Raw genomic sequence first — 26984 nt, 5'->3', positions numbered from 1 at the left:
GGCAATATTCCATGCTTAGCCTCATTTGCATACTTCTGGCGCAACAACCCGCCAGTGTAGACATAGCCTGAGGGGTTTTGCTTGTGAGGCTCCCTGCTGGCTGAATTGGCAGCTGAAGCGCTCTGTGTGACTGGTTTGTGGCCTATTTGGGAAAGGTCTCCATTCAAGACTGTAAGTAGCCCAGTCCATCACAGAGCTTTTTCAGAAAAAGGCATGTGTGGACGGGGAAGAGGGAGTTCTTTTGAAAGAAGAGGAAAGAGGAAAAAGCACAGGTGTCCTGGTGGCCACTCCGTCCATAGTAATCACAGCTTAAATGAGAGATAGCGTCCATTCAGTGTGGATGCTATCTTTCAAAAAAGCAGATCGCTTTTTCAATGTGCTTTTGCTGTATAGATGCTCTCTTTTGGAAGAAGTTTATTCTGAAGATCTCTTCCAGAAAAGCTTCTTCCAAAAGAAGCCTGCAGTCTAGACATAACCCTGGTGGACTCATCTGGGTTTGTCTCAGCAAATCCATTCCCTGCCATTACAAGGCTTCCAGGATCTGCCCCAGGGACACAACTAGCAGTTCTGGGGGGAGCATGTAAGATTTGACTTTGAACCCCCTTCTCCTCTTACAGCTCACCTTTTGAGCATTACTGCTTAGCTAACGTTATTGTCTTAGGGTATTAAAGAATGATTAAATACATTTGTGTAGTTTTAATTGCACCCCACTGGGCAGGAGGTTTGTGAGGTACGATAACGACAGTATCTGTAAGAAGCTTACGTGTGGAGTGGAGTGTGTGTGGGCTCAAGGCAGAGGGTTAGAGTGTGTGTGATGGGGGCTCAGGGCAGGGGGTGCGTGTTTAGGAATAAAGGCAGGAGGCTTAGGGCAGGGGAATGTGGGAGGGCAGGAATCCAGGCAGTGGGATGGTTGTGGTGGACTCATGGCAGAGGGGTTTGGGGGTACATGAATAAGAATAAGGGGTTTGGGATGGGGGGGTCAGAGCAGGGGGTTGGGGTGTGTAGGGATGAGTGTGTGTCAGGGGCAAGTGAAAGGGTCCAGGAGCAGGCAGGAGGGTAGTATGTGGGGTCTATGGAGCAGGCAGGGGCAGTGTGCAAGGCAATGGGAAAGGCAGGGGGTGGTACAAAGGGGCGACGGGGCATGCAGAGGTCATGGAGCATGCAGGGATGATAGGAGGGGGCTAGGAGGAGGTAGGAGTTGGTGGGGTGGGCTATGCGGAGGAAGGGAGTGGTAGGAGGGGGCTATGGGGCTGGCAGGGGACAGTGCACAGGGTGAGGGGGTAGGCAGGAGGTGGTACAAGGGGTTATGGGGCAGGTAAGGGGCAGTAGGTGGGGTGATAAGAGGGGGCTATGGAGAGGTAGGGGGCAATGCGGAGGAAGGTGGTGGTAGGAGGGGGCTATAAGGCTGGCAGGAGACAGGGCGCAGGGTGCTGGGGCAGCCAGGCGGTGATAGGAGGGACTATTGGGAGCTATGTGGAAGAAGGGGGTGGTAGGGGCAGTGGGTGGGGTGCTGGAGCAGGCAGGGCTGGTAGGAGTTGGTGGGGGGCTATGCGGAGGAAGCGGGTGGTAGGAGGGGGCGATGGGGCAGGCACGGGAGGTAGGAGGGGACTGTGGGGATGCAGGGGAAACATGGGCAGTGGTGGGCGGGGCCATGCAGCAGCCAGGAGGGAGAACAAGGACTGGCGGTAGGCGGGGCCAAGGTGCGCGCCACCCGCGCGGGGTCTGCTGGGAGTCGTAGTTCCCGGGGGCAGCCCCGCCCAATAGGCCACGAGAGACGGCCCTAGGGTCCGCAGCTCCCGGCAGCCCCCGCGGACCCGGCGCCCGGCAAAATGGCGGCGGCAGTGGGCGCAGATGAGCGGCCGGGGTCGCGGCGAGACAGGTGCGGTCGAGAGTTGATTGGGCGCTCCCCGGTGGGGCGGGCGGGGGCTCTCGGGGGGGAGAGGCGCTCCCCGGTGGGGCGGGCGGGGACTCGCGGGGGGAGGGGCGCTGCCCGGTGGGGCGCTCCCCGGTGGGGCGGGCGGGGGCGCTCTGGGGGGGAGGGGCGCTGCCCGGTGGGGCGCTCTGGGGGGGCGGGGCGCTGCCCGGTGGGGCGGGCGCGGGCTCTTTGGGGGGGAGGGGCGCTGCCCGGTGGGGCGGGCGGGGGCTCGCGGGGGGAGGGGCGCTGCCCGGTGGGGCGGGCGCGGGCTCTCTGGGGAGGGACTTGGCGGGGGGGCATTCTGGGGGAGGAGCTGCCCGGTGGGGTGAGAGGGGACCCCAGGATGTGCTTCCCTCAATCAGCCTTGTCCCTGGCTGCGCCCAGCTCTGAGTGTCGTGTCCCGCAGTGGCAGTGGAGAGGACTCCTTCGATACGCTGCTGAGCTGCTTACCGCTGACACCTGCGCTGTCCCCGCGCAAGCGGACCACGAGCCAGTCGAAGGCAGGGCCCCCGCTGCTGCGAACCAGCAAACGGACCATCTATACAGCAGGGCGGCCGCCCTGGTACAACGAGACAGGCACGCCATTCAAGGAAGCCTTTGTCATTGGTGAGGCCTGGGCCCAGCCTCTTGCTGCCCAGCTACAGCTGTGCCAGGCATGGGACCTGCTGGGAGAGGCCTTACCCAGCGGACAAGTTATGCTGGACTTCCCCATTGTGAACCCTAACCCTCCCTGCAGTTGCCCCCCCCCCCCCCCCGTTCCCCTGCCCTGGCTGTGCTCTGGTACAATGAGCTCTTGTGGCAAAAGCGCAATGTGTCTGGGCCTATACGGGGCTTGGGCTGGCATAGGCGGACAGCTCAAAGACACTGCTTACCAGTGTTGCTAGACCGCTAAAAGGTTCAATGTAGACCTGGCCTTCGGCTGCTGGGCCTGGGCTTCGTAGGGAAGGACTGAGAAGTCTCAAACCTGCTGTGATGCTTTTGGGCAGCCATCTCAGAGGGTGGTGGACAGGTGGGATGTGCTGGGAAGAACCATGCATGCTGGGAAAATGTGCTGCAAGAGGCTGACCTGCCTGGAGTGCCCGAGCGTGTGGTGTTGCTGTAATTAGGAATATAGTAATGCCAGTTAAACGATTAAATGATACTTCAAATGCAAAGCATCCGCTTATTTTCAGAGCTTGTGGGCAGTCACGCTGGCTCAGTCCCAGCTCATTCTGGATTCAGTAGCTACCCCCACTGTGGTTCTGTATGCACAGGATTTGCAGAGCCGCAGTGGGGGTAGTTACCGGGACCTGGCATAAGCTGGGTCTTAGTGCTTGCAGTGCTAACCCTAATCGATTAATCATGTAATCAACAACATTCTTTGGAAAAGAGAAGACTGAGGGGGACATGATAGCGGTTTTCAGCTATCTAAAAGAATGTCACACAGAGGAGGGGAGAGAATTGTTCTCCTTGGGTTCTGAGGTTAGTACAAGAAGCAATGGGCTTAAACTGCAGCAAGGGAGGTTTAGGTTGGACATTAGGAAAAAGTTCCTAACTGCCAGAGTGATTAAACACTGGAATAAATTGTCTAGGATGGTTGTAGAATCTCCCTCACTGGAGATATTTAAGAGCAGGTTAAACAGACATTTATCAGGGATGATATAAACTGTGTTTGGTTCTGCCATGAGGGCAGGGGACTGGACTTGATGATTTCTTGAGGTCCCCTTCAGTTCTAGTATTCTATCATTTTATGAAAATATTTGTTGACTACATGATTAACAAATTACACACTTCTTAACATCCCTAGCTGGGGAGGGGGGACGACAACGATGATGAACTATGTATAACCAAGGCAGGTCATTCTCTGCCTTTATGGGGCAGGGTCTCCTAGCCATGATGATCGTAGCCTGTGCTACTTATGGATGTCATTTAGCAAGGAATCCAGCAGTCTTCTAGGCCAGTACCTTTCAATTTTTTTTTCTGGTGACCCAGTTGAAGAAAATGGTTAATGCCTGTGATCCAACATATCTGGGGGTTGGAGTGTGGGAGCTAGGAGGGGGTGGAGGCAGAGAGTTGGGGTTGTGTGGATGAAGGCTACAGGATGGAGCTGGGAATGAGGGGCTCTGGGCTAGGGCATGAGGTATGGGAGGGGTCAGGGCTGAGGGTTCAGGCTCTGGGATGGGGTCTGGGGCATAGGCTTACCTCTGGCACAGCAGGGGTCCAATGCAGCCTTCCTGCCTCTCTTGGCATTGCAGACCACACTGCACCCCCCAAAGTGGCCAGCACCTGGTCTGACTCCTAGTTCCTGTCCAATGGATGTGCAGAGCCGGTGGTAATGGCAGTGTGTAGAGCCCCGTGCTCCCCTGCCTAGGAGCTGGACCTGCTGCTGTCACTTTTGGGGTGCAGCATGGTGTTAGAACATATTGGATCTAACTGAGTGGTTTTCAAAGAGTGGTTCATGACCCAGCCTTAGCCAGGAAGTACCACTGATGGGACTTCTAATGGCCTGGTCAGCAGTGCTGACCAGAACCACCAGGTCCCTGGGGGCTGAGCAAAGTGACCCTGGCGGCTCCTAATACATGTAAAAGGCAGAGCCACAGCAGGGTTAGCTCCTGGGGCTGGAAGCTAACCCCTCTGTGGCTTTGTAGTCCCCCCCCCCCCCCCTTAGTGACTGGTTGACTAGTCAATGGAAATTCCATCGTCCAGTCGGTTAGTTGATTAAATGCAGTTTAACATCCCTGTGGCTCAGTGACTTACATTCCATGACCCAGTACTGGGTCACCACCTGTGCCTTGAAAACCACTGCCATAGACTATGGAACGCACTAACAATTTCATAGAATCATAGAATACTAGGACTGGAAGGGACCTCGAGAGGCCATCAAGTCCAGTCCCCTGCCATCATGGCAGGACCAAATACTGTCTAGACCATCCCTAATAGACATTTATCTAACCTACTCTTAAATATCTCCAGAGATGGGGATTCCACAACATCCCTGGGCAATTTATTCCAGTGTCTGACTACCCTGACAGTTAGGAACTTTTCCTAATGTCCAACCTAAACCTCCCTTGTTGCAGTTTAAGCCCATTGCTTCTTGTTCTATCCTCAGAGGCCAACATGAACAAGTTTTCTCCCTCCTCCTTGTGACCCCCTTTTAGATACATGATAGCATTTTTCAGGTCCCCCCTCAATCTTCTCTTTTCCAGACTAAACAAACCCAATTCTTTCAGCATTCCTTCATAGGTCATATTCTCTAGACCGTTAATCATTCTTGTTGCTCTTCTCTGGACCCTCTCCAGTTTCTCCGCATCTTTCTTGAAATGCGGTGCCTAAAACTGGACACAATACTCCAACTGAGGCCTAACCAGCGCAGAGTAGAGCGGAAGAATGACTTCTCGTGTCTTGCACACAACACACCTGTTAATGCATCCCAGAATCATGTTTGCTTTTTTTTGCAACAGCATCACACTGCTGACTCATATTCAGCTTGTGGTCCACTATAACCCCTAGATCCCTTTCTGCCATACTCCTTCCTAAACAGTCGCTTCCCATTTTGTATGTGTGAAACTGATTGTTCCTTCCTAAGTGGAGCACTTTGCATTTGTCTTTATTAAACTTCATCCTGTTTACCTCAGACCATTTCTCCACTTTGTCCAGATCTTTTTGAATTATGACCCTATCCTCCAGAGCAGTCGCAACTCCTCCCAGCTTGGTATCATCTGCAAACTTAATAAGCGTACTTTCTATGCCAATATCTAAATTGTTGATGAAGATATTGAACAGAGCCGGTCCCAAAACAGACCCCTGTGGAACCCCACTTGTTATACCTTTCTAGCAGAGTTGTGAACCATTAATAGCTACTCTCTGAGTACGGTTATCCAGCCAGTTATGCATCCACCATCTAAGTTGTATTTGCCTAGTTTATTGACAAGAATATCATGCGAGACCATATCAAACGCCTTACTAAAGTCTAGGTATACCACATCCACCACTTCTCCCTTATCCACAAGGCTCATTATCCTATCAGAGAAAGCTATCAGATTGGTTTGACATGATTTGTTCTTTACAAATCCATGCTGGCTGTTCCCTAGCACCTTGTCACCTTCCAAGTGTTTACAGATGGTTTCCTTTATTACTTGCTCCATTATCTTCCCTGGCACAGAAGTTAAACTAACTGGTCTGTAATTTCCTGGGTTGTTCTTGTTTCCCTTTTTATAAATGGACACTATATTTGCCCTTTTCCAGTCTCCTGAAATCTCTCCTGTCTCCCATGATTTTCCAAAGATAATAGCTAGAGGCTCAGATACCTCCTCTATCAGCTCCTTGAGTATTCTAGGATGCATTTCATCAGGCCCTGGTGACTTGCAGGCATCTAACTTTTCTAGGTCATTTTTAACTTGCTCTTTTTTTATTTTATCTTCTAAACCTACCCCCTTCCCACTAGCATTCACTATGTTAGGCATTCCTTCAGACTTCAGTGAAAACCGAAACAAAGAAGTCATTAAGCTTCTCTGCCATTTCCAAGTTTCCTGTTACTGTTTCTCCCTTCTCACTGACCAGTGGGCCTACCCTGTCCTTGGTCTTCCATTTGTGGGGCTGGATCTGCCAGAGGGGACTGCATCAGGGCTGGGCACCTCTCAGCCTGCATCTTCTCCTTCCCAGCCAATCGCTCCTCCATACCCTGCTTGGCTATGGCTGCGTGCTGCTAGCCGTGGCCCTGCAGCCTGGTGCCAGTCCCCCTCTCTGCTTTCACCCCACTGGGCCTTGCTGGAGTGGATGAGATGCCTGCTCCAAACACTGCTGCCTCCCGCACCATCTGTGGGCTAGGCTCTCGTTTTCTCCATCTGAGCTCTTTGGGGTGCAGTATGAGGAAGGAGGCCATGTGGCTGACCTCTCAGAATGGACATACTGACTGCCTGGAAAGGACCAAGGAGGCCCTGCCCCATGGGACTTGTGTGACGTAGTGGGAGTACTTGCTGGGCTGTGGTGACCTCTGATGTCTGGAGCAAGACCCAGCAGGGAAAACCTCACTATGCAAAGGTGACACCAAACCTGTTGAACCAGACACCCCCCATGGAGAGGAACAAAGGAAGGGGGAATGCTGCCCTGGCTGGGGGGCAGGGCTGGAAGAGTGTGAGTTAGTTGCTGTCTGGGAGCATGGAGGAGACAGCCTAGGGAAAGGGGCTGGAGTTTAGGGGCCCAGTCTCCCCCCATCTCAAGGGGGCCTGAGGCATCCTAGCCCAGCTCTGTGACCAGATTACATCTATGCTGTGCTGTATCCTGGAGAGGCAATAAACTTCCTCTATTCCACCGGCTGGTGCAGTCTGTTTGTGCCATTTCAGGGTGCAGGAGATGGGGGACCCCCAACGCGCCGTCACAACTTGTTGAGTCAGGAACTGTTGGGATGGCCACAGGGATGAGAGAGGATCATGTTTTGGGTGGGGTGATGGGAAGCAAGTGGGAGAGATTACAGTGAGCCAGGGGTTCATTGGGTGCTGGTGAGTGGGTGACATGGGAAGGGCGGTGAGGGGGAGGGGCAGGGTTGAGGGGTGACAGTGAGCAGCAGTGGATCTCTCTCCCCAGGTTTGTGTGGAGGGAGCGCGTCAGGCAAGACCACAGTGGCCAACAAGATCATTGAGGCCCTGGATGTGCCCTGGGTGGTGCTGCTGTCCATGGACTGCTTCTATAAGGTGAGCCGGTGCGCCCCTGTGGGAAGGGAGAGCCCCAACCATCCAGGGACCGTGGAGGCTGAATCTCTGCGCTGCACAGGGCCCAGCTCTGAGGTGGATCAGCTGCTGTGAATGGAGGTGAGGGGGGCAGGCTTCCTGAGCTCTTCCCAGAAATGTCTCGTGCCTGCAAGCCAGCCCTGGATGCCCACCGGGAGGCAGCTGTTTGGGGCCCATATTGATGGTGGGGAGGGGTTAAAGGCTCTGTCTGAATTTTGGTAGGTCTAACAGACTGAGTTTATGCCATTTTATGCCTTCCTGTGCCTCTCCCCCTCCCTTCCACATACTGTGCTTTTGCCCTTCCCCTGTTCACTGTGCTGCTCCCCTCTCCCTATGGCTCTGTGCCCCTGCCCAGGTGCTGAATAAGGAGCAGCAGGAGCTGGCTGCTCACAACGAATACAACTTTGACCACCCCGATGCCTTTGATTTTGACCTGCTGATAAGTGTGCTGCGCAAGCTGAAGAAAGGCAAGAGTGTCAAGGTGCCGGTGTATGACTTCACCACGCACAGCCGCCGCAAGGAGTGGGTATGTGGGGTGCAGGTGGAGAATCCCCTGGATATAGGGCTACACTGTCCCCAGCTGAGGGATGGGGGCAGTGGGCTCTGTGTATGTGGGAGGAATGGGCTGTGTGTGGACAGGGTTTTAATAGGTCATAGGTGTGGGGTGCAGTGGGGGAGCAGATGGAGGCGGAGGATGGTTACCAGTCTTTGCATGTGACTCTTCTCTCCCTGCAGAAAACTATCTATGGGGCCAATGTTGTAGTGTTTGAGGGGATTTTATCTTTTGCCAACAAGGAGTTGTTGAAGGTATGGCTTGCCTGCTGGCACGAAGCGGTGCATGGGGCAGAGGGCCAGGCCTGGGTGCTGGCTGGCACAGGGCGGTACCTGGGGCGGAGGGGCACTGGCCTATGTACCTGCTGTGGCCTGGCCTGGTTCAGTGCCTGTGAACTAGTGGAAGGACTGATCTGTTCTCAGAGCACCCTGGGTGAGAGGGGGAGGTATGAGAGTCTGGTCTGGTGTGCATGTGTGGGGGTGGGATAACGACCAGCTCTTGAGAAACATCCCATTGTGCTCTGTGTGGTTACACCTGGTGGGCAGGGAGAGATCAGAGCTGGCTGGGTGTGTGGGGTGGTAGATGGGTCCTCACCCTCCTCAATCCTCAGCTCCTGGACATGAAGGTATTTGTGGACACGGACTCTGACATCCGGCTGGTACGGCGGCTGCAGCGCGACATCATGGAGCGCGGGCGTGACATCGTGGGGGTCATCAAGCAGTACAACAAGTTTGTCAAGCCAGCCTTTGAGCAGTACATCGAGCCCACCGTGCAAGTGGCCGACATTGTGGTGCCCAGAGGTGAGGCTGCACGGGGGCTCTGAGTCGGGAAGAAGCTGGAAGGGCAGGGTGGGTGTGACAGGCTGGGTCTGAGCACCACTGAGGGCGTCTGCTCAGGGCGAGTTGCTCAAAACCAGGGCTGCTTACAGCCCCAGACTGGAGACCTTTCCCAAACAGGTCACAAACCAGTCACAGAGCGCTCCAGCTGCCGATCTGGCCAGCAGGAAGCCTCATGAGCAAAACCCCTCAGACATCCCAGCTCTCCCTGTGCCACAGTCAGCCCCGGGCCTGCACACAGGTGAGGGGTTATAGAACCCAATCTCACCTACCCCGAAGGGGTTCTCCTGGTCACAAAGAACCAGCCACAAATCCCTGGTCAATTTATACTTTAGATCATGGGTTACCCAGGGGTGAGGGGGCGTGAAGAAATTCCAGGGGGGGCGCAAGGTGACCCATCCCCCCGTCAATCCCCCTCTCTGCCCCCCCCAAGGAAGAGCCCAGTCCGTCTGTCTGCTTGGGCTGGCTGGGACAGACTTCAAAATGGCTGCCTTAAAAGACCAATGCCTGCTCTGCTCTTAAAAGGCCATTTTTTCCCTTAAGTTTTGCTGCTGTTTTTTGGGGGAGGAGGGCATGAGGGTTTCTCAAAAATCAAAAAGGGGGCATGATGCTGAAAAGTTTGGAAACCACTCCTTTAGATCTTACCCACAGGAGCACACTGGACCAATCCTTTAGAATCTAAAATCTAAAGGTTTATTAATAAAAGAAAGAAAAGGTTGAGTGAGGTTAAGAACACATGACATGCACCAGTTACCAAGTTCTTGATGCAGGCTTTCAGCAGAGATGTTACAAACTGCTGTCTTAAAGGTCTCTGGTTACATCCTATGTCAGGATGGGTCAATGATCCTTCCCAGCTTTTTGTTCCTCACAAGGCTGCATTTAGGATCAGTAGCAGAATTGAAGACAAGATGGAGTATGCCTCATGGCATTTTATATCCATTCCTGGTACCTTCCAATCTGGAGCGGGTTACATGGTCAAGTGACCTATCCATGTGTCCCATGCCAGCAGCCATTAGATACTGACTGGTTTGCAGGTTGCCAGACACATTCCTCAGGTGCATATTGGGCGCCTTGAGAGCCATTGTCCTTGGGGCTGTGCTAGTTAGCATAGCCATTCATTGGACATTCCTTCCTTTCAGCAGGCAGAGAACATTCACGATACCAGCACAGAGTCCAGATTCATAACTACTCATATAGACCTCATACAAGTACATGAGTAGCATACACAGAATCAGTACAACATAAGCTTTCATTTGACACCTTACATGGTCCCCTTTGTACAGACTTTGGGGCAAACGCTCCCCATGGACACAGCAGTGATTTGGCTGTTCCCCTTAAAATCCAATAACGTGATACTGGGGCAGCAGATTGGGGGTGTGGAAATGTGTATGGGGTGAGGAGCTGAGCTCCAGGGGACGAGGGGGTGGGGCTGTTGTCCATCTCATGCTCTTGCCCTCCTGTCAGGTGGGGAGAACTTTGTGGCCCTAGACCTCATTGTGCAGCATGTGCACAGCCAGCTGGAAAAGGTAAGGAGGCTGGGCCAGGATTGGGGGCTGGACCCTGCCCAGCTGCTGCCGCCTCTAACCCCTTGTTCACTGCACACTGTGGGGGGACTTAAGCACCTCAGCTGTTGTACTGTGGCTCTTGCTGACCAGGACTGTTCCCATCGTGAGGTCATTGGTGGCCTGCAGTGTCCCAGGTCAGCGTGGGAGGGGAAGAGTGAGTGCACGTGCCCTAAAGCAGAGGCCGAGCCAGGAGGCACGGTGTACCACATGGCACATCTCATTCTTCAGTGTGGCGCCCATCTAACTTGTAGCTGGCCCCTGCTCTCCTGAGCCCTCAGTCCTGACCTGCAACACCCTGCCAGCCTAGCCTTGGGCTCCTCCCCGCCCTTCGAGTGCCCTTCATTCCTGCCCGATAATCTTTGCCAGCCTGCTACTCCCTGGATATGCATGCACCCTCTGCCGATGTCTGTGCTGTGGCTTTCCCTCCTCAGGGTTAGCATCAGCAGAAGGTGCTAGGCTGGAGCACTGGTGGCCCTGGAGCAAGGGCAGCTGGGCTGGTGTTGGCTGGTGCTCAGCCAGCTGCGTGCAGTAACCAAATGTTCTGTTTCTCTCCCCACCCCCTGCCCTGTACTCACCTTGTTGCCTCCCGGCGTGGGCTCTCACCATCGCAGCGTGAAATCACAGTCAGGTACGATGGCCACAGAACGGAACCTCTCTTTCCTCCTCTCACAGCTCAGCCCACTGCCCAGCGTGCAGCCTGCGCCTGTCCTGGGGGCTGGGAGTGGGTCACGGCCTATGGTAGTCACAGGGCCCCAGCCATGCAGAAGAGCAGGGTGGGAAGCCTCGGTCCTGCCAAAGGGCTAGCAGTGCTAATGGTCCGTGATGCATGGCATGCATAGACACTGGTGCTGCTCCTGTAACTGGTCCCTGGGAGCCCCTGCACCTGCCCACTGAGAATGGCTTGGGTCCTTCCATGTGCCAGGGTCTCCCAGGAAGCCGCTCCATGATGCGGCTGAGTCCGTGTCTTGGTAGCTGGCTTAGTGTGGCACCTTGGGTGCTGCCAACTACCTTGTCTCTGGAACCAGAGGGGCTCTGGAACAGGGAGAGCTCCCCAGAGGCATCCTTGCAGGTGCTCTGGAGCCTGGCTAATGACATGCTGAGCTCTGCCTCATGGGCGTGCGTGGTGGCTCTGACTGCTCTTCTTGCCTGCAATATCAGGGCACCTGGCCAAGCTGTGGGGCAGAGCTACTGTGTGTGGGGTGCTTGCTCAGCTCCTCCAGAGGGGAACTGGGAAAGGGCAGCAACCCCATACCTCGCTGCTCCCATGCAGGGGTGCTGGATATGCTCCTCTCAGATACTGCGTGGTGCTGTTGCTGCTAGGGTGTGGCAGGGCAAGGCCTGCCTGGCACCTGCCCCTTCCCTGTCTCTGCAGCTAGGTGGGCTAGGCTGCTTCCCTGCTCCAGGTGCTTTCGGCAGGTCCCTGCTCTCGCTAGGGCTGGGCTAGGCTAGCTGCTTCTCCCCTCCCAGCCCTGGTGGGCTGCCTATCTCTTCCCTGGCTCCTGTGCCCACAGCAGGAAGCTGCTGCTGCCTGCTGCCCTCTAATGCCCGTTTGTCTCTCTTTTGTCCTCCCTGTTGTGCCCTCCCCTGTCCCCGTTGGCCCGTGGCGTCTGCACCAGAGGAAGCTGCGCTGGGATATGTGAGGACAGTTTGTCTCCGTTCCTTCCCTGCCGCGCTGGCCGCTCCTGTGTGTGTTGCTTGGCTTGGTGTCGGGGGGAAGTCTCTTTGGGTGGTGACTTGCTTTGTTTGTCTCTGAGTCCTGAGCTGCAGCCCCCATGGAGTGGAGCAGATCCTTCCCACAGTGCTGTGTGTGTGTGTGACCTGTAGGCTGCTGCTGTCACCACAGCTGAGCTCTGGACCTCTCCACAGCCTCTTGGCACCACCCCCTGCCGGGCACCAGGATCTCGGCTGTGGGAAGAGGGCTCTGGTCACCAGGGGAAGGGGCAGACAGGCCGGTGGCAGAGGAACAATTCCTGCATCCCAGCTCAGTAGCTGCTAGCCCTGACTCAGGAGGATCCCGAGCACACCACACTGCTGGGGCTTTGACTTTTCTCAAGGGGCACTGGGCAAGCTGTTCCTTCATTTCCTCCAGAGAGACTGTTCATCAGCCTCAAACTGTGCCACAGCCGTGAGAGCAGCTGAGCCTGGGTGGGGTACCCAGAGGGGTTCAGGGCTGCAGAGGTCTCATAGATCCACAGCGTGGGAGCTATTCCTCCAGCCTTGGAAGTTTCTTTACAGAACCCTTCAATGGGCCTGACCCTGGGGGTTTCACCCTTCTTTCCTGACACTGAACCGCTATGCTCCAGCATTCCTGCTTCAAACCAAGAGCTCTGGTCAGCAAGTCCTGCTGAGACAGACCCTAGTCAAGACTTGTCTACTCTGCCACAGTCCATGCCCCTCACCTGGCATTTGCAGTGACTCGCCCAGCTTTTTAAAACAGTTGGGTTTTTTATCCACCTGGATCCTAGCACAGGCAGCCTGGCCTGGAGAGAGGAAAGTAGAAGCATGGGCTATTCCACTCAGTCCAGAGCCTAGCCAAGCTGCAGCAAGCTCCATTTTCATGCCTACTGCTACTCTCAGCCTAGTCTAAGTTAGGCCAGTTTAATGACGTTGCTCAAAGGCATGAAAAATCCACTGTCAGAGTTGCGTAGTTACACTGACCCTAAGTCCCTTTCTAGACAGCAGTAGGTTGACAGAAGACTTTTCTATTGGCCTGGCTCCTGCATCTGTGAGAGGTGGATTATCTGCGCTGATGGGAGGATTCTGCCGTCGGCGTGGGTTGTGTCTACACTGAAGCACTCCAATAGGAAGGCTAGTGTTTTGAGCCTCTGACTTCCTAAGTCACCACTAGTCTTCCCTAGAAGCACAGTTTTGGCCCACCTGCAGCGCTCTGCTAGACGCACTTTCCCATCAGCAGCATTCATGCACCTTTGTGAGAGACAGAAGCAGTTTGTGGAGGAGTGTCTCACTGGCAGCGCTTGGGTTGCTGTCATGTGGCGTGCAGGCAAGGCCTTGTCACCCCTGTTTGGTGTATGTTGGATTGAGGAAAGCGGTAGTGTAGACCTGCCCAGGTTTCTTGTCACTTGTTCTCTGCTGAGAGCATTGAGCCAGGAGTCACTGCAGCTGGCCTGGTCTCTGGCCCACTTCTTCCCTGGCTTCCTAATGACTATTCATTCCACTCAGGCAGGGAGGTGACACCTGGGGCTCATTCTTCCTAGAGAGCCAGCATAATCCTTTTTCCCCAATGAGTAACAGTGCAACATAAGGGAATCTGAGGTACAGATAGGCTTCATAACTCTTACAATTTCCTTGTCACGGCAGACCCAGAGGGGCAGGATTGCAACGCATCTGGATGCATCCAAGTTACCTTCTATCTAAACTAGACTTAATCTAGCTAGATCAAAACTTGCTTGAGTGCAAAGTACAGACCAAGAGCCCCATGGGCAGGGCTGGCTATGCCATGCCCTAACTGCTGCAGCTTCACTCCCACTCTTAGTCTATCTATCTTCTTGGAGGGGGTGGCGGCTGGTGTGCTGTTGTCCTTGGCATATTGGCACAAGACCATCCCTGTGCTGCTCACATGCAGCTGGTGTGGAGGAGGGAGGGTTGTGTGCCCTGTTGGGAGGGAGCCGGACATGAGGCTGCCTGGCGGACAGAGTTGCCGTGCAGATGTCAGACACACACATGCTCGCGGGGGGGTCTCCTATGGGTTGGTGAATGTGGCGAATGTGGCAGAAAGCTGATGGGCCACCAGCATTTCCCTGCATGTGGTGGTCATGGGCAGGTGGTGTGTGTGTGCATGCCTGTGTAAATGCCTGGTAGAGGGCTGTTGGGCCACACTCACTCATGTATATCTGCAGAGCAGCCCTGGCCTCTGCCCACCAAGGGCAGCCACTGCCCAAGTCGCTGAGCGTCCTTGAGAGCACGCCGCAGGTGCGTGGCATGCACACCATCATCAGGTACGGAGACCTTCTCTGGCTTTTCCCTCAGCAGGGCCTCTCCTTTACCTGGGGGTACTAGGGTCTCCTTCCCTCCTGTGCTCTGCCTGGTGGGGGGGGATGCTCCTCCCTCACTACCCACAGCACCCCTTCCTGGGAGCCCCCCACCAGGACTCCTTTCCCCTGCTCTCTGCATGAGGTGGGGGGCGGGCAGCCTTTCTCTTCTACACGCCATGCTGTCACCCTGGCTGGGGGCAGCCTTTCTTCCCCAGCTCTCTCCTCTGGGGCGGCTGGCCTAGTTGCAGTCCCAGAGCATGAACCTGGTGGCATAGCATGGCACTGTAGCCCCCTTGCCTCAGTGTCCCTTCTGGTTTCCCAGTAACTCACACCAGGCATATTTCAGTAATAGATGATGAAGTCTCTCAAATTTGGGTTTTGGCCCCTTTCCTTTGACTGTGGGATGTCCAGTCCACCTCATTCAGGCCCTAGGGCCATCGCAGTCCTGTTCATTATGTGGGGCATGGCTGCAGGTCTGTCATGGACCCACAAGATCAGGGCTTCCCAAGCTTTGGAACAGTTTCTTGGAGGGGCCTCTTAAATGGGCTATATCCTCTGGGGGGGTGTCTTCCTTCAGGATTGACTATGTGGCTTCATAACCTCCCAAGACGGCCTCTGGGGCTCCAGTCCTGGGAAGCTGCACTAGTCGCCTGGCAGGGGGACTGGCGCAACTAAGCTGGTATTTAATGGCAGGCAGTTTTCAGAGCAGTCGGGTTTGTCAGGCTACGTATACATAAGCAAACTTAGGCAGTGCAGCTGGAAGTTGTTCTATGCTGACAGGGAGAGAGCTCTGTGACAGTAGCTGTCTGCCTGAAATTCTCCTGCTCACCTAGTGCTCTCCACAGATGCTTATGTTGCTTGTATGGGCTTTTTCACACCCCTGAACGACCAGAGTTTTACTGAAGTACGTGGTAGAGTCCACCGGCACATGGCACAGGTAGCCCTTGATTAGCCCAGAGAGCTATAGGATAAACTATGATCCAGGTCAGCCCTGAGCACCACAACTGTAGTGACCCCTTGGTACAAGCTCTTTCTTTGATGTCCTTGGTCAGATTCCACATAAGAGCTGCCCCCCCCACTTCTCCAGGCAGCTTTGCTGCTGAGAAGTGTGGAAATCTCTCCCCACAGTGCATTCATTGTCCACTTGAATTTGCCATGGCTATGTCTCGGCCTTGGCCCAGCAAGCTAGGTACCATTTGGACAGTGAGGCTGGCCAGATCTGTCCTGACACAGGTCAGCAGGAGGAAGTTGCCCAGTGATCTGTAGCCCTGTTTGCTAGCCTGGTCTGGTGAACTGTTCTTAATGGGGGGACCTCACCATGGAGCAGGCCTGAGGTATGGCTGTCCTTACTCGGAGTAGATGGAGCACCTGCCTGCTGCTCTGCCCAAGTGAGTCTTGGTTGACTGGGTCCTACTGCTGGGGTGCCTGTCATATGCAGGGCAAATGGCCCATTTAGTTGGGCTGCTTTGGAATAACCAGAGCCCCTCATCCCATCCCTGTCCTGTCAGCATATCCCAGGCCCCAAGTGAAGGAGCAGGAAACACTCCATCAGACTGCTTGTAACAAGGGGGTTTTTAAGAGTCGATTCAAGGACCAAGAGTGAGGTCCTCCACTTTAAGGCTCCAAATAAGTCTCACAAAGCACTTCTGTTCACCACAATGGTTAGCTGTCCTCAGACACTCCAGCTTCTCCTGTGCCACAACCAGCACTGCTCCTTACACAGGTGAGTGGTTATGAAAACCAATTTCACCAAATCTGAACAGGTTCTTCCTATCCCAAAGAACCAGCCACATTCCAAGGTTAATTTATAACTCAGATCTAACTCAAAAGCACACCATTATCAATCCTTTTGATAGATAAAAGGATTATTTATAAAAGTAAAGAAGGGGTGAGTTAAAATTGCAATTGATGCACGTAATTTGATTCCTTTTCCAGAATTCTTGGTTCAGGCTTGTTAGCTAGATGGAATAATTTGTTGTCTTAAGTCTCTGGAGTATGTTCATTGTTAGGATGGGCTATTCAGTCCTTTGTTCCAAGCTTGAGTTCATAGCAAAGATCCTTCAGAGGTGGGAAGTCAGAATTAAGACAAAAGGGAAGAATTTCCAGGGCCCTTTATGTCAGGGGTGGGGAAGGCACAAGAGCAGGTACCAAAGGGAGCAGGCTGTGGTGGGCATGTGGGGTCAGTGTAGGAGGTAAAGTACAGGAGTGTTGGTGGGTGAAAGATCTGGGAGGAAAGTGGAAGGGGGCATGGGTGCCTACCAGGCTTAGCTCCAATGGGTGGGGTGCTCCTGGCTCTGCATGCTTCTGTGCACTTCAGGGAAGAGCTCCACACTAGTACATCCTACATTGGAGTTTGGAGTCACATGGGCGAGTCCCCTGTCCATGCAGTACCCATTTCTTTACAGGTGGCAGCGAATCATCAGCTTTCTATAGACACCTTACTTGGCCCACTTTGAACATGATTTGTTGCAGTCGTGACTTGTAGGTTCCTATCCCAATCCGATGTCACGCCGCTCCTGTCCTCCAGGCCATTGCCCATCCAGGGGCCATGGAAACTTCACCCTCGGGGTGGGGCTCAGGCATGGGAGGCTGGGATGTGCTGAAAGAGGAAGTGTAACAGGACAGGATGGGGCTGGCCTCTGGTTCCCCGGAGCTAACCTGACCAATGTGGTGTTGCCCTTGGGATAGCTGGCACCCCTGTCAGCAGGACCCTGTCAGAGGGGTGGCATGGAATCAGATCCCCACAAGGTATGGGGACAGGAGCTACCTGGACAGCCCCTGCTCTTAGGAGAACCATTAGCTCAGATCTAGCCAGCAGTAGCGGGGGAGGACGAGGGGGATATTGCCCTGGAGTCTGAGGCTTCTGGCCTCTGCTATTGCGGTGGCAGCTGGAGCCCTGAGCCCTTTAAATCACTGCACTGCACACTGGGCAGCACTAAGGAGTGAGGGGATGTGTTGTGCTCCAGACAGTGTTAAGGGCTGGGCCCCCACATGCGAGAGGTGAAAGGCCCCTGATGCTAGGGGTGCAGGCCTCTCCTCTGGCAGTAATCTGAGAGAACCAGGCTCATCTAGGGAAGTGAGAAGATACTCTCCCTGACATGCCTGCTCTGTCCCCCTCCCTGCATTCTCTTTTCGCTCTGGGATGGGGCTGGAATTGGGGTGGGGGAATGGGGGGGCCCAGAAGTCTGTTCTCATCTCTGTGTCACTGGTCCCACAGGAACAAGGACACAACCAGGGACGAGTTCATCTTCTACTCCAAGCGCCTGATGAGGCTGCTGATTGAGCATGCCCTCTCCTTCCTGCCACTCCAAGTATGTGACCTGCCCCTCCTGCAGGCTTCCCCCCCCCCCCCCCCCCGAGCTGCCCCTCCTGCTGCAGGCCCTGCTCCTCTTCCTGCTTACAGTGTGGGCCTTTCCCGTTGACCCGTCTCTGTTATCTGCCAGGCCTTGCCCCGCCCCACTGCCCCCCCCCCATCTGCTATGCAAGGCCCAGGCCCTTTGCTACCTCCTCTTGAGCCTTCCAGATGAAGTTGCTGTGCCACGCTTCAGCCTGGTTAAGGGCCTGCTCCCGTGTTAATGACTCTCTCTTCTCCTGTAGCCAGTTACAGTGGAGACACCTCAGGGGACCGTGTATGAAGGGAAGCGGTTCCATAGACAGCGGGTGAGACTGGCCAACACTCCCTGGGGATGATTAGGTCCTCCCAGAACTCGGAGAGGAAGGGTGGCCATTCTGCATCCCAGGCCTGGGGAGAGCTGGGTTCTATTCCCAGCTCTGCACAGGCTCCCTGTGTGACCCTGGGCTAGTCACAGCCTCTGTGAGGTCAGTCCGTCCCGGCTGCGCAGCGAGACAAGACTGGGAGCAGATGGTGAGGCTTTCAGGGGCCAGGCTGAGGGGGGGCAGAAGTGTCCCAGAAAGGTGACAATCCCCTGTGGGGCTCCAGAGTGCTTTGGGGCCTGGGAAGGGTGTCTGGCGAGCCTTGCCCAAGTGAGGGGGCTGGGGGGTTGTTGGGAGATGTTGCCGCAGTGGAGGAAGACGGGGAGCAGGTGGTCACTGTGCTGTGTGTACAGTCTAAGGTGGATGTTGTCTTGGCCCTGCCCCAGATCACTGGTGTGTCCATCCTGCGGGCAGGGGAGACCATGGAGCAGGCACTCACTGCTGTCTGCAAAGACATTCGATTGGGCAAGATTCTGATCCAGACCAATCATGACACGGGAGAGCCTGAGGTGAGTGCTACCCTGTCCGTCTCTTCTCTGCTCCCAGCCCTTGGGAAGCATTGGCTCCTACTAATGCCGTCAACCTGTGGAACTCCTTGCCAGAAGATGTTAAGGCCAAGACACTTACAGCCTTCAAAAAGCAGTAGATACATTCCTGCAGGATAGGACTATCAATGGCTATTAGCCAGGATGGGCAGAGATGGTGAACCTAGCTTCTGTTTGTCAGAGGCTGGGAATGGGCAATGGGATGAATCACTGGGTGATTCCTTGTTCTATTCATTCTCTCGGGTACCTGGCACTGGCAACTGCTGGCAAACAGGATAGTGAGCTAGATGGACCTGTGGTCTGACCTACTGTGGCTGCTCCTGTGTTCTTCTCCATAAGCTGTCATCCCTCTCTCTGCAGCTTCACTATCTGCGACTCCCCAAGGAGATCAGCGAAGACTATGTCATCCTGATGGACAGCACCGTGTCCACGGGGGCTGCGGCCATGATGGCTGTGCGCGTCCTGCTGGTGAGCCTGCCAGCCAGTTTACCCTCTGGGAATCAGGGCAGGTTCCTGGAGTGTAGCTGAGTGGGTGGGGTTTCCAGCAGGGAGGCTAATGCTCTAGGCCACAAGAGGTGGTATAATAGGTCGGGGAGGCTAAACTTCCCTGGCACAGCAGCTGCTGCTGCTGCTGAACGATGACAGGGAGATTTTGCTGATTATTATGCACCATGTAGGTTCTGGAATGGCTGTCGTATGTGCTACTCAGGTTCCTTGGTTCCTTAGTAATCTCCTGAGTAGCAGATATCTCCTCAACCACCCCAGAACCTGCATGGGGAAGATGATAAACTCAGATTCTTCAGGGAGAACTTTTTTTCTGTGGGGCAGTGGGGTCTCGGGAGGAGAATTGCAGTACGGCTTGGGCCAACCCAAGGCTCCTCTGGCTGCGGGGGGGACGGACTGGTCTTAAGGCTCTGGCTGGCCTGGGATTCCTCCCCTCCCTGGGTGGCTTGGGTGGAAGGAGCAGGTCCAGGGTCCACCTGCTGCGCATGCACTTTGCTCCAGGGCCAGACTACCTACCACTGTCTGTACTGCAGGATCATGATGTCCATGAGGAGAAGATCTTCCTGCTATCCCTGCTGATGGCAGAGATGGGGGTTCACTCCGTGGCCTATGCCTTCCCCCGGGTCCGCATCATCACCACAGCAGTGGATAAGAGGGTCAGCGAGGAATTCCACATCATCCCTGGCATCGGTAAGGAGGACGGGGAGCACAGCCTGGCATGGACGCCTGCCTGTGGCCGCTCAGACCAGGCCTTGCTGTACCCTTCCTCTGCCCCGATGTAGCTGCCCTACATGCTGTGCCCATAGCAGGCTTGAGCTGGGATGCAGACTGGGGGGATTGATTCTCCTGTGGCTGCCTCTGAGGAAAAGGGGCTGGCACATTGGGGCATGGTGCTGGTCATCTTACTGTGTTCTTTTTGTGTCTAGGTAACTTTGGAGACAGGTACTTCGGTACTGATGCCCCCTCAGCCTGGTGTGAGAGTGAGAGCATGGACTACTGAGCTGGCCTCCCTGACTGCCAGCCTTGCTCCCCGCAGCCTCTGCCCTACCTCACCCAGATGGCCCATTCCTCCAGTCTCGTGGCTTCTACTGCCCCTTCCCTGCTCGCCTCACGGGGTCCTGTCTCCTTGGAACTTAATGGGATGCTACTTCCCTCTGCACCACCCACTGTTGGTGGGCAGGCAGGCATTTGGAAACTATCTAACAGCAGCAGAGAGTGCCTGTGACCTACAGTGTGAGCTTGCTGGGTTCACATTCTTGGTGTCCCATTGGTGGGTGGGCAGAGGGAGTTTCTTCTTGTGGCTCCATGTGGATGTGGGGGAGACAGGCCAGGCTCTCCTGGTGGATAGGGAGAAGAGGGGGTCAGTTTCTTCCTATGCCCCATATGAGTGTGGGAGGGGAGCGAGGGGCAGTGGAGGTGATAAGAGACTCTCTGCGGCCCTGGAGGGTCGAGACACATGTCCAGGCTGGGGCAGGCTCTGTTATTGGGATCTGTATGTGCATTTGTTCAGAGCAGTTGCTCTGCCTACATACTGGGACTATGTACTTGAAAAATTGTCAGGGACAATGGATCAAATGGAAGGGAACAACCCCATCTTCCTCAGCTGGCAGCTCTACCCGTCGTTCCAGTGCCCAGAGCACCCTGACCTTGGGGCAGGGCCCCAATGGCATTTAGCTGGAGCAGTCAGGTTGGCAAGGAATTAGGCCATTGGGGTTTGTGCAGAGTATGTGGTGTCCCTCACCCCTCACAGTGGGCATTCCAGCCTAGTGGCCAGGCTCATGAGTCTGGCAGCTCTGTTTTTGGGGTCTCCTGCCATGGATAGGGTTCACAGACAGCTCGGCTGGTCTGCAGGAGACTCAGCCTACCTGTGAAGCATGTGAGGGGCTGCTGTTCATCCCTTCTGTGTGTGTTGGTTTGTGAGAAGCCCTGGCCAGCCTGAGTTCCTGTCCTTGCCTTCTGTCTTGTGCTGAGGGCAGGATAGCTACCTGCAGTAGAATCTGTTCTGGAGTGGGAGGGAGCACAGCAAGGGAGCCTGGATGTATTTCCACAGCTGCCCGTCCCTGCCTGCAACATGGGTACACAGCTGCTGTGCAGCTTTGGCTTATCCATTACTTCAGTGCCCAGGAAATCAGGGCATTTCCATCTCCTTGGAATGCTGGCTTCAGTGGAGTCTTCCATTGCCTAGGGCTCTGACTCCTGTATGCCCAGTGCTAGGAGCCAGGAGCTGCCTTATGCCTTGCTGGGGCTCTGGGATGGCCCAGGAGTGGCATCAGCAGCATGCTGGTGGGGCATGCTTTTCTTGGCCCTTTAGTAGTACTAGCAAGAGCCTCACAGGGGTGAGCAAGCTTCATGGGGCCCCAGCAACATGTCTAAGAAGCAGCAACTGCCCGTAGTGCTTGGTTTCTCCAAGCTGCTCCTGCCTCGCTCTTTGCCAGCCCTTAAACCAAGCTCCCAACTGCTCTGCCCTCATAATGCTGTACATGGCTGCCTTCAATTTGTATGTGTTAATAAAGGATCTGCAAGGATTTCCCCACTGCCTCCTTTTTGCATGCCAGATCAGTACAGGGGGTGAACACAGTCTGCCTGGAGCTGGTGTACCACTGGGCCAGCAGCAAGGGGCTGCAATGCAGCATCACATTGCCTGAGCTGGGAGCAGGCAGTGGGACGTGCTGGGAGTTGGAGTGTGGGGGAGTGAGCAGTGTTCTTCCTTATATTTTCTATCCATGTGGAATAAATTTTATGATGTGCGCTAAGGTATGTACAAATGTGCAACGCCAGTAGAAACATGCTGGCGGCTGGTGCTCTGCTTGGCACCTGAATGTCTCCTGGATAACTGCTTAAGAGGGAGAGGGCATGCCGGGAGTTGGAATGATGGGTGTGAGAACTGGAATGTGCAGCCCATCTAACATCCCCTGCTCAGTCAGGAAGCACATTTCATGGCATCCATCCATTATTTCCTGCACGCTGTTGCGTAACATTCTGTGTAGCTGGACACATTTACTGGCCTTCGTACCGTGAGAGTGATCACCCTCATGACTTTTCCAGCAGAAAACTGGTTACCCACCACCCAAGAGCAATGTATGGCTGCAGATTCCCACCTAGCTGTGCACAACCATTTCCTCTCAGTCAGGGCAGCTGGGTGCTGCAAGGCTGGGGCAAGCCTGGTGCACAGCTCCAGGGATGTGGCTCCTCAAGTCCAAACGTTCTGGCACTACTGCCCTAGTTCTGCATCACTAGCCAAAATCACCACTCAGTGCTTGTTGGTCAGCAAATGTTTGTTGTGGCTGGACAATCATAGAATCACAGGGCTGGAAGACACCTCAGGAGGTCATGGAGTCCAGCCCCCTGCCCAAAGCAAGACCAATCCCAAATAAATCAACCCAACCAAGGCTTTGTCAAGCCAAGGCTTAAAAACGTCTAGGGATGGGGTTTCCACCACCTCCCTAGGTAACTCATTCCAGTGCTTCCCCATCCTCCTACTGAAATAGTTTTTTCTAATATCTAACCTAGACCTCCCCCACTGTAACTTGAGACCATTGCTCCTTGTTCTGCCACCTGTCACTACTGCGAACAGCCTTTCTCCATCCTCTTTGGAACCTCCCTTCAGGAAGTTGAAGGCTGCTGACAAATCCCCTCTCGCGCTTCTGCAGACCAAATAAACCCAAATCCCTCAGCCTCTCCTCATAGGTCATGTGCTCCTGCCCCCTAATCATTTTGGTCCCCTCTGTTGAACCCTGTCCAGTGCATCCATATCATTTCTATAGTGGGGGGACCCAGAACTGGATGCAGTACTCCTGGGCTACGTCTACACTACATTTTATAGTACCTCCTGATAGTCCAGCATATCCGATAATCTGGCACCACTTAGGTCCCAAAGGTTCCAGATTATTGGAAGTCTACGTACTTAAAAAATATTTTATTACCTTTTGAGTTTTTGTCTAGCTGTTCTTCAAACTCCTTTTTGGCTTTTCTTACTACATTTTTACACTTAATTTGGCAGTGTTTATGCTCCTTTTTATTAACCTCACTAGGGTTTGACTTCCACTTTTTAAAAGATGCCTTTTTATCTATTGCTGCTTCTTTTACATGGGGGAGGGATAGCTCAGAGGTTTGAGCATTGGCCTGCTAAACCCCAGGTTGTGAGTTTAATCCTTGCAGAGGCCATTTAGGGATTTGGGGCAAAAATTCATCAGGGATGGTACTTGGTCCTGTTGTGAAGGCAGGGGACTGGACTCAATGACCTTGCAAGTTCCCTTCTGGTTCTAGGAGATAGGCAATCTCCTTTATTATTATTATTTATTTTATTATTTTGTTAAGCCACAGTGGCTCCTTTTTAGTTCTTTTACTGTGTTTTTTTAATTTGGGGTGTACATTTAAGTTGGGCCTCTATTATGGTGTCTTTGAAAAGTGTCCATGCAGCTTGCAGGGATTTTACTTTAGTCACTGTACCTTTTAATTTCTGTTTAACTAACCACCCCATTTTTGCATAGTTTCCCTTTCTGAACTTAAATGCTACAGTCATGGGCTGCTGAAGTGTTCTTCCCACCACAGGAATGTTAAATGTTATTATATTATGGTCACTATTTCTGAGTGGTCCTGTTATAGTTACATCTTGGACTAGATCCTGTGCTCCATTCAGGACTAAATTGAGAATTGCCTCTCCCCTTGTGGGTTCCTGTACCAGCTGCTCCAAGAAGCAGTTGTTTCAGGTATCAAGAAATTTTGTCTCTGCAATTTGTCCTGAGGTGACATGTAATATGGGGATAATTGACAGTCAATAGGGGGATAATTGAAATCCCGCACTATTATTGAGTTCTTTATTTTGTTAGCCTCTCTAATCTCCCTTAGCATTTCATAGTCACTATCATTGTCCTGGTTAGGTGGTCAATAATAGATCTCTACTGTTATATTCTTATTAGAGCAGAGAATTACTATGCATAGAGATTCTATGGGACATGTTGATTCATTTAAGATTTTTACTTCATTTGATTCTAATTTTTTTTCACATATAGTGCCTCGTCCACCTCATCAACCTGATCCAGTGAGCTATAGCAGACACCAACCACAACATCACCCCTGTTGCTCCTACCTCTAAACTTAACCTATAGACTCTCAACAGACTTTTCTCCCTCTATATACTGGAGCTCTGAGCAGTTCTATTGCTCTCTTACATACAGTGCAACTCCTCCTCCTTTAGCCATGGGCTGGCTGCTCATCTTGATACCCTGTCTCTGAGCATGGTGGGGTTGGAAATAGAAGAGCATGCCTTGTCCTGGCCATAACATGGACCTGAGAGCATCACTGCTCAGTGTTGTGTCCATAGTTTCAGGAGCACAATCAAACAAGAAATAAGAGTAAATTATGGGATTGAACTGAGGGATTTCTGGGAATTCAACACCCACAGATTCAAAATTCCCTGGGAGGAATGAGGACCCCACAATCCATAGCAGAACTCCAGTCTTTACCAGACAGTGTGCCAGAAGGCGGCATGAGAGATGCAGGATGCCAGCCCATGGAGCCATGTATCTTTTGTGGATACAATCTGATGCCATGTACACCTTCTGCCCAAGGGTGAACACTATCTTCTGATACAGGGCATCCAAGACCTGCATTCATTGAAAAGGGCTGTTGCCTTGGGAGCAGCAGTAGTTGTCAGTGTGCCCCCAGGTGGTGCTAAGACGACCAGGAGAAAGGCTGTAGCACTGGGAGCAGAGGATTTGTCTGTGCCTGAAGGCAGTGCTAAGAGGACAGGGGAGAAAGGCTGTGGCACTAGGAGGTGGAGAGGGGTTGTCTGTGTCTGCAGGCAGTGCTAAGATTCTGGGGTGCTGGGCTGTGCAGATTGGGAGAGAAAAGCTAGATTGCCCTGGGGAGCTGCTGGCGGCGGCGAGGCGGGCAGTGGCTGAGCGCTGGTAGGCAGAGATGCGCTGGGCAGCGCAGGCTGTAAGGGGAGGCGCTGGGGGGCGGAGGGGTGTGGCCAGGCAGCGCTAGTACTGCCCAGCCCCCTGCCCGGCCACACCCCTCCGCCCCCCAGCACCTCCCCTCGCAGCCTGTACTGCCCAGCGTCCCGCCCTCTAGCGCTGCCTGGCCACGCCCCTCCGCCCCCCAGCACCTCCCCACGCAGCCTGTACTGCCCAGCGTCCCGCCCTCTAGCGCTGCCTGGCCACGCCCCTCCGCCCCCCAGCACCTCCCCTCGCAGCCTGTACTGCCCAGCGCCCCGCCCTCTAGCGCTGCCTGGCAACGCCCCTCTGCCTCCCAGCACCACCCCTCGCAGCCTGTACTGCCCAGCCCCCCGCCCTCTAGCGCTGCCTGGCCACGCCCCTCTGCCTCCCAGCACCTCCCCTCGCAGCCTGTACTGCCCAGTCCCCCTCCGCCCCCCCTCCGCCCTCAGGCTGCGAGGGGAGGTGCTGGGGGATAAGTGGGTGTGGCCGGGCAGGGGGCTGGGCAGTGCAGGCTGCGAGGGGAGGTGCTGGGGGGGCGGAGGGGCGTGGCCAGGCAGCGTTAGAGGGCGGGGCGCTGGGCAGTACAGGCTGCGAGGGGAGATGCTGGGGGGCGGAGGGGTGTGGCCGGGCAGGGGGCTGGGCAGTACAGGCTGCGAGGGGAGGTGCTGGGGGATAAGGGGGTGTGGCCGGGCAGGGGGCTGGGCAGTACAGGCTGCGAGGGGAGGTGCTGGGGGATAAGGGGGTGTGGCCGGGCAGGGGGCTGGGCAGTACAGGCTGCGAGGGGAGGTGCTGGGGGATAAGTGGGTGTGGCCGGGCAGGGGGCTGGGCAGTACAGGCTGCGAGGGGAGGTGCTGGGGGATAAGGGGGTGTGGCCGGGCAGGGGGCTGGGCAGTACAGGCTGCGAGGGGAGGTGCTGGGGGATAAGTGGGTGTGGCCGGGCAGGGGGCTGGGCAGTACAGGCTGCGAGGGGAGGTGCTGGGGGATAAGGGGGTGTGGCCGGGCAGGGGGCTGGGCAGTACAGGCTGCGAGGAGAGGTGCTGGGGGATAAGGGGGTGTGGCCGGGCAGGGGGCTGGGCAGTACAGGCTGCGAGGGGAGGTGCTGGGGGATAAGGGGGTGTGGCCGGGCAGGGGGCTGGGCAGTACAGGCTGCGAGGGGAGGTGCTGGGGGATAAGGGGGTGTGGCCGGGCAGGGGGCTGGGCAGTACAGGCTGCGAGGGGAGGTGCTGGGGGATAAGGGGGTGTGGCCGGGCAGGGGGCTGGGCAGTACAGGCTGCGAGGGGAGGTGCTGGGGGATAAGGGGGTGTGGCCGGGCAGGGGGCTGGGCAGTACAGGCTGCGAGGGGAGGTGCTGGGGGATAAGGGGGTGTGGCCGGGCAGGGGGCTGGGCAGTACAGGCTGCGAGGGGAGGTGCTGGGGGATAAGAGGGTGTGGCCGGGCAGGGGGCTGGGCAGTACAGGCTGCGAGGGGAGGTGCTGGGGGATAAGGGGGTGTGGCCGGGCAGGGGGCTGGGCAGTACAGGCTGCGAGGGGAGGTGCTGGGGGATAAGGGGGTGTGGCCGGGCAGGGGGCTCGGCAGTACAGGCTGCGAGGGGAGGTGCTGGGGGATAAGGGGGTGTGGCCGGGCAGGGGGCTGGGCAGTACAGGCTGCGAGGAGAGGTGCTGGAGGGGCGTGGCCAGGCAGCGCTAGAGGGCGGGGTGCTAGGCCGCCTGGGGGAACT

At 55.0% G+C, this 26984-nt stretch overlaps 1 protein-coding gene across 6 annotated transcripts; it reads left to right on the top strand.

The window, feature by feature from the left end:
- The first annotated feature begins 1726 nt into the window (after positions 1-1726).
- LOC102461179 (uridine-cytidine kinase-like 1) lies at positions 1727-21109 on the top strand. Of its 6 annotated transcripts, none has more exons than XM_075916294.1 (15): positions 1727-1879; positions 2322-2521; positions 7478-7584; positions 7976-8146; positions 8356-8427; positions 8784-8973; positions 10474-10535; positions 11186-11202; positions 14432-14530; positions 17784-17877; positions 18164-18226; positions 18667-18789; positions 19186-19293; positions 19863-20019; positions 20256-21109. In XM_075916294.1, the coding sequence occupies exons 1-15, from the start codon at positions 1830-1832 to the stop codon at positions 20327-20329; spliced, it is 1587 nt and encodes a 528-aa protein (XP_075772409.1). In that variant the 5' UTR covers positions 1727-1829; the 3' UTR covers positions 20330-21109. The 6 variants fall into 6 exon arrangements, with proteins under 6 accessions (XP_075772409.1, XP_075772413.1, XP_075772414.1 ...); XM_075916296.1 differs by having other exon boundaries at positions 1738-1879; positions 2300-2521; XM_075916300.1 differs by having other exon boundaries at positions 1746-1879; positions 2278-2521.
- The last annotated feature ends 5875 nt before the right edge of the window (positions 21110-26984 follow it).

This window comes from Pelodiscus sinensis, unplaced genomic scaffold (assembly GCF_049634645.1).
Source record: "Pelodiscus sinensis isolate JC-2024 unplaced genomic scaffold, ASM4963464v1 ctg80, whole genome shotgun sequence".
NCBI classification, from domain to species: domain Eukaryota; kingdom Metazoa; phylum Chordata; order Testudines; family Trionychidae; genus Pelodiscus; species Pelodiscus sinensis.
Note: the sequence above shows the minus strand (reverse complement) of the source record. Positions and strands in the feature narration are given on the sequence as shown.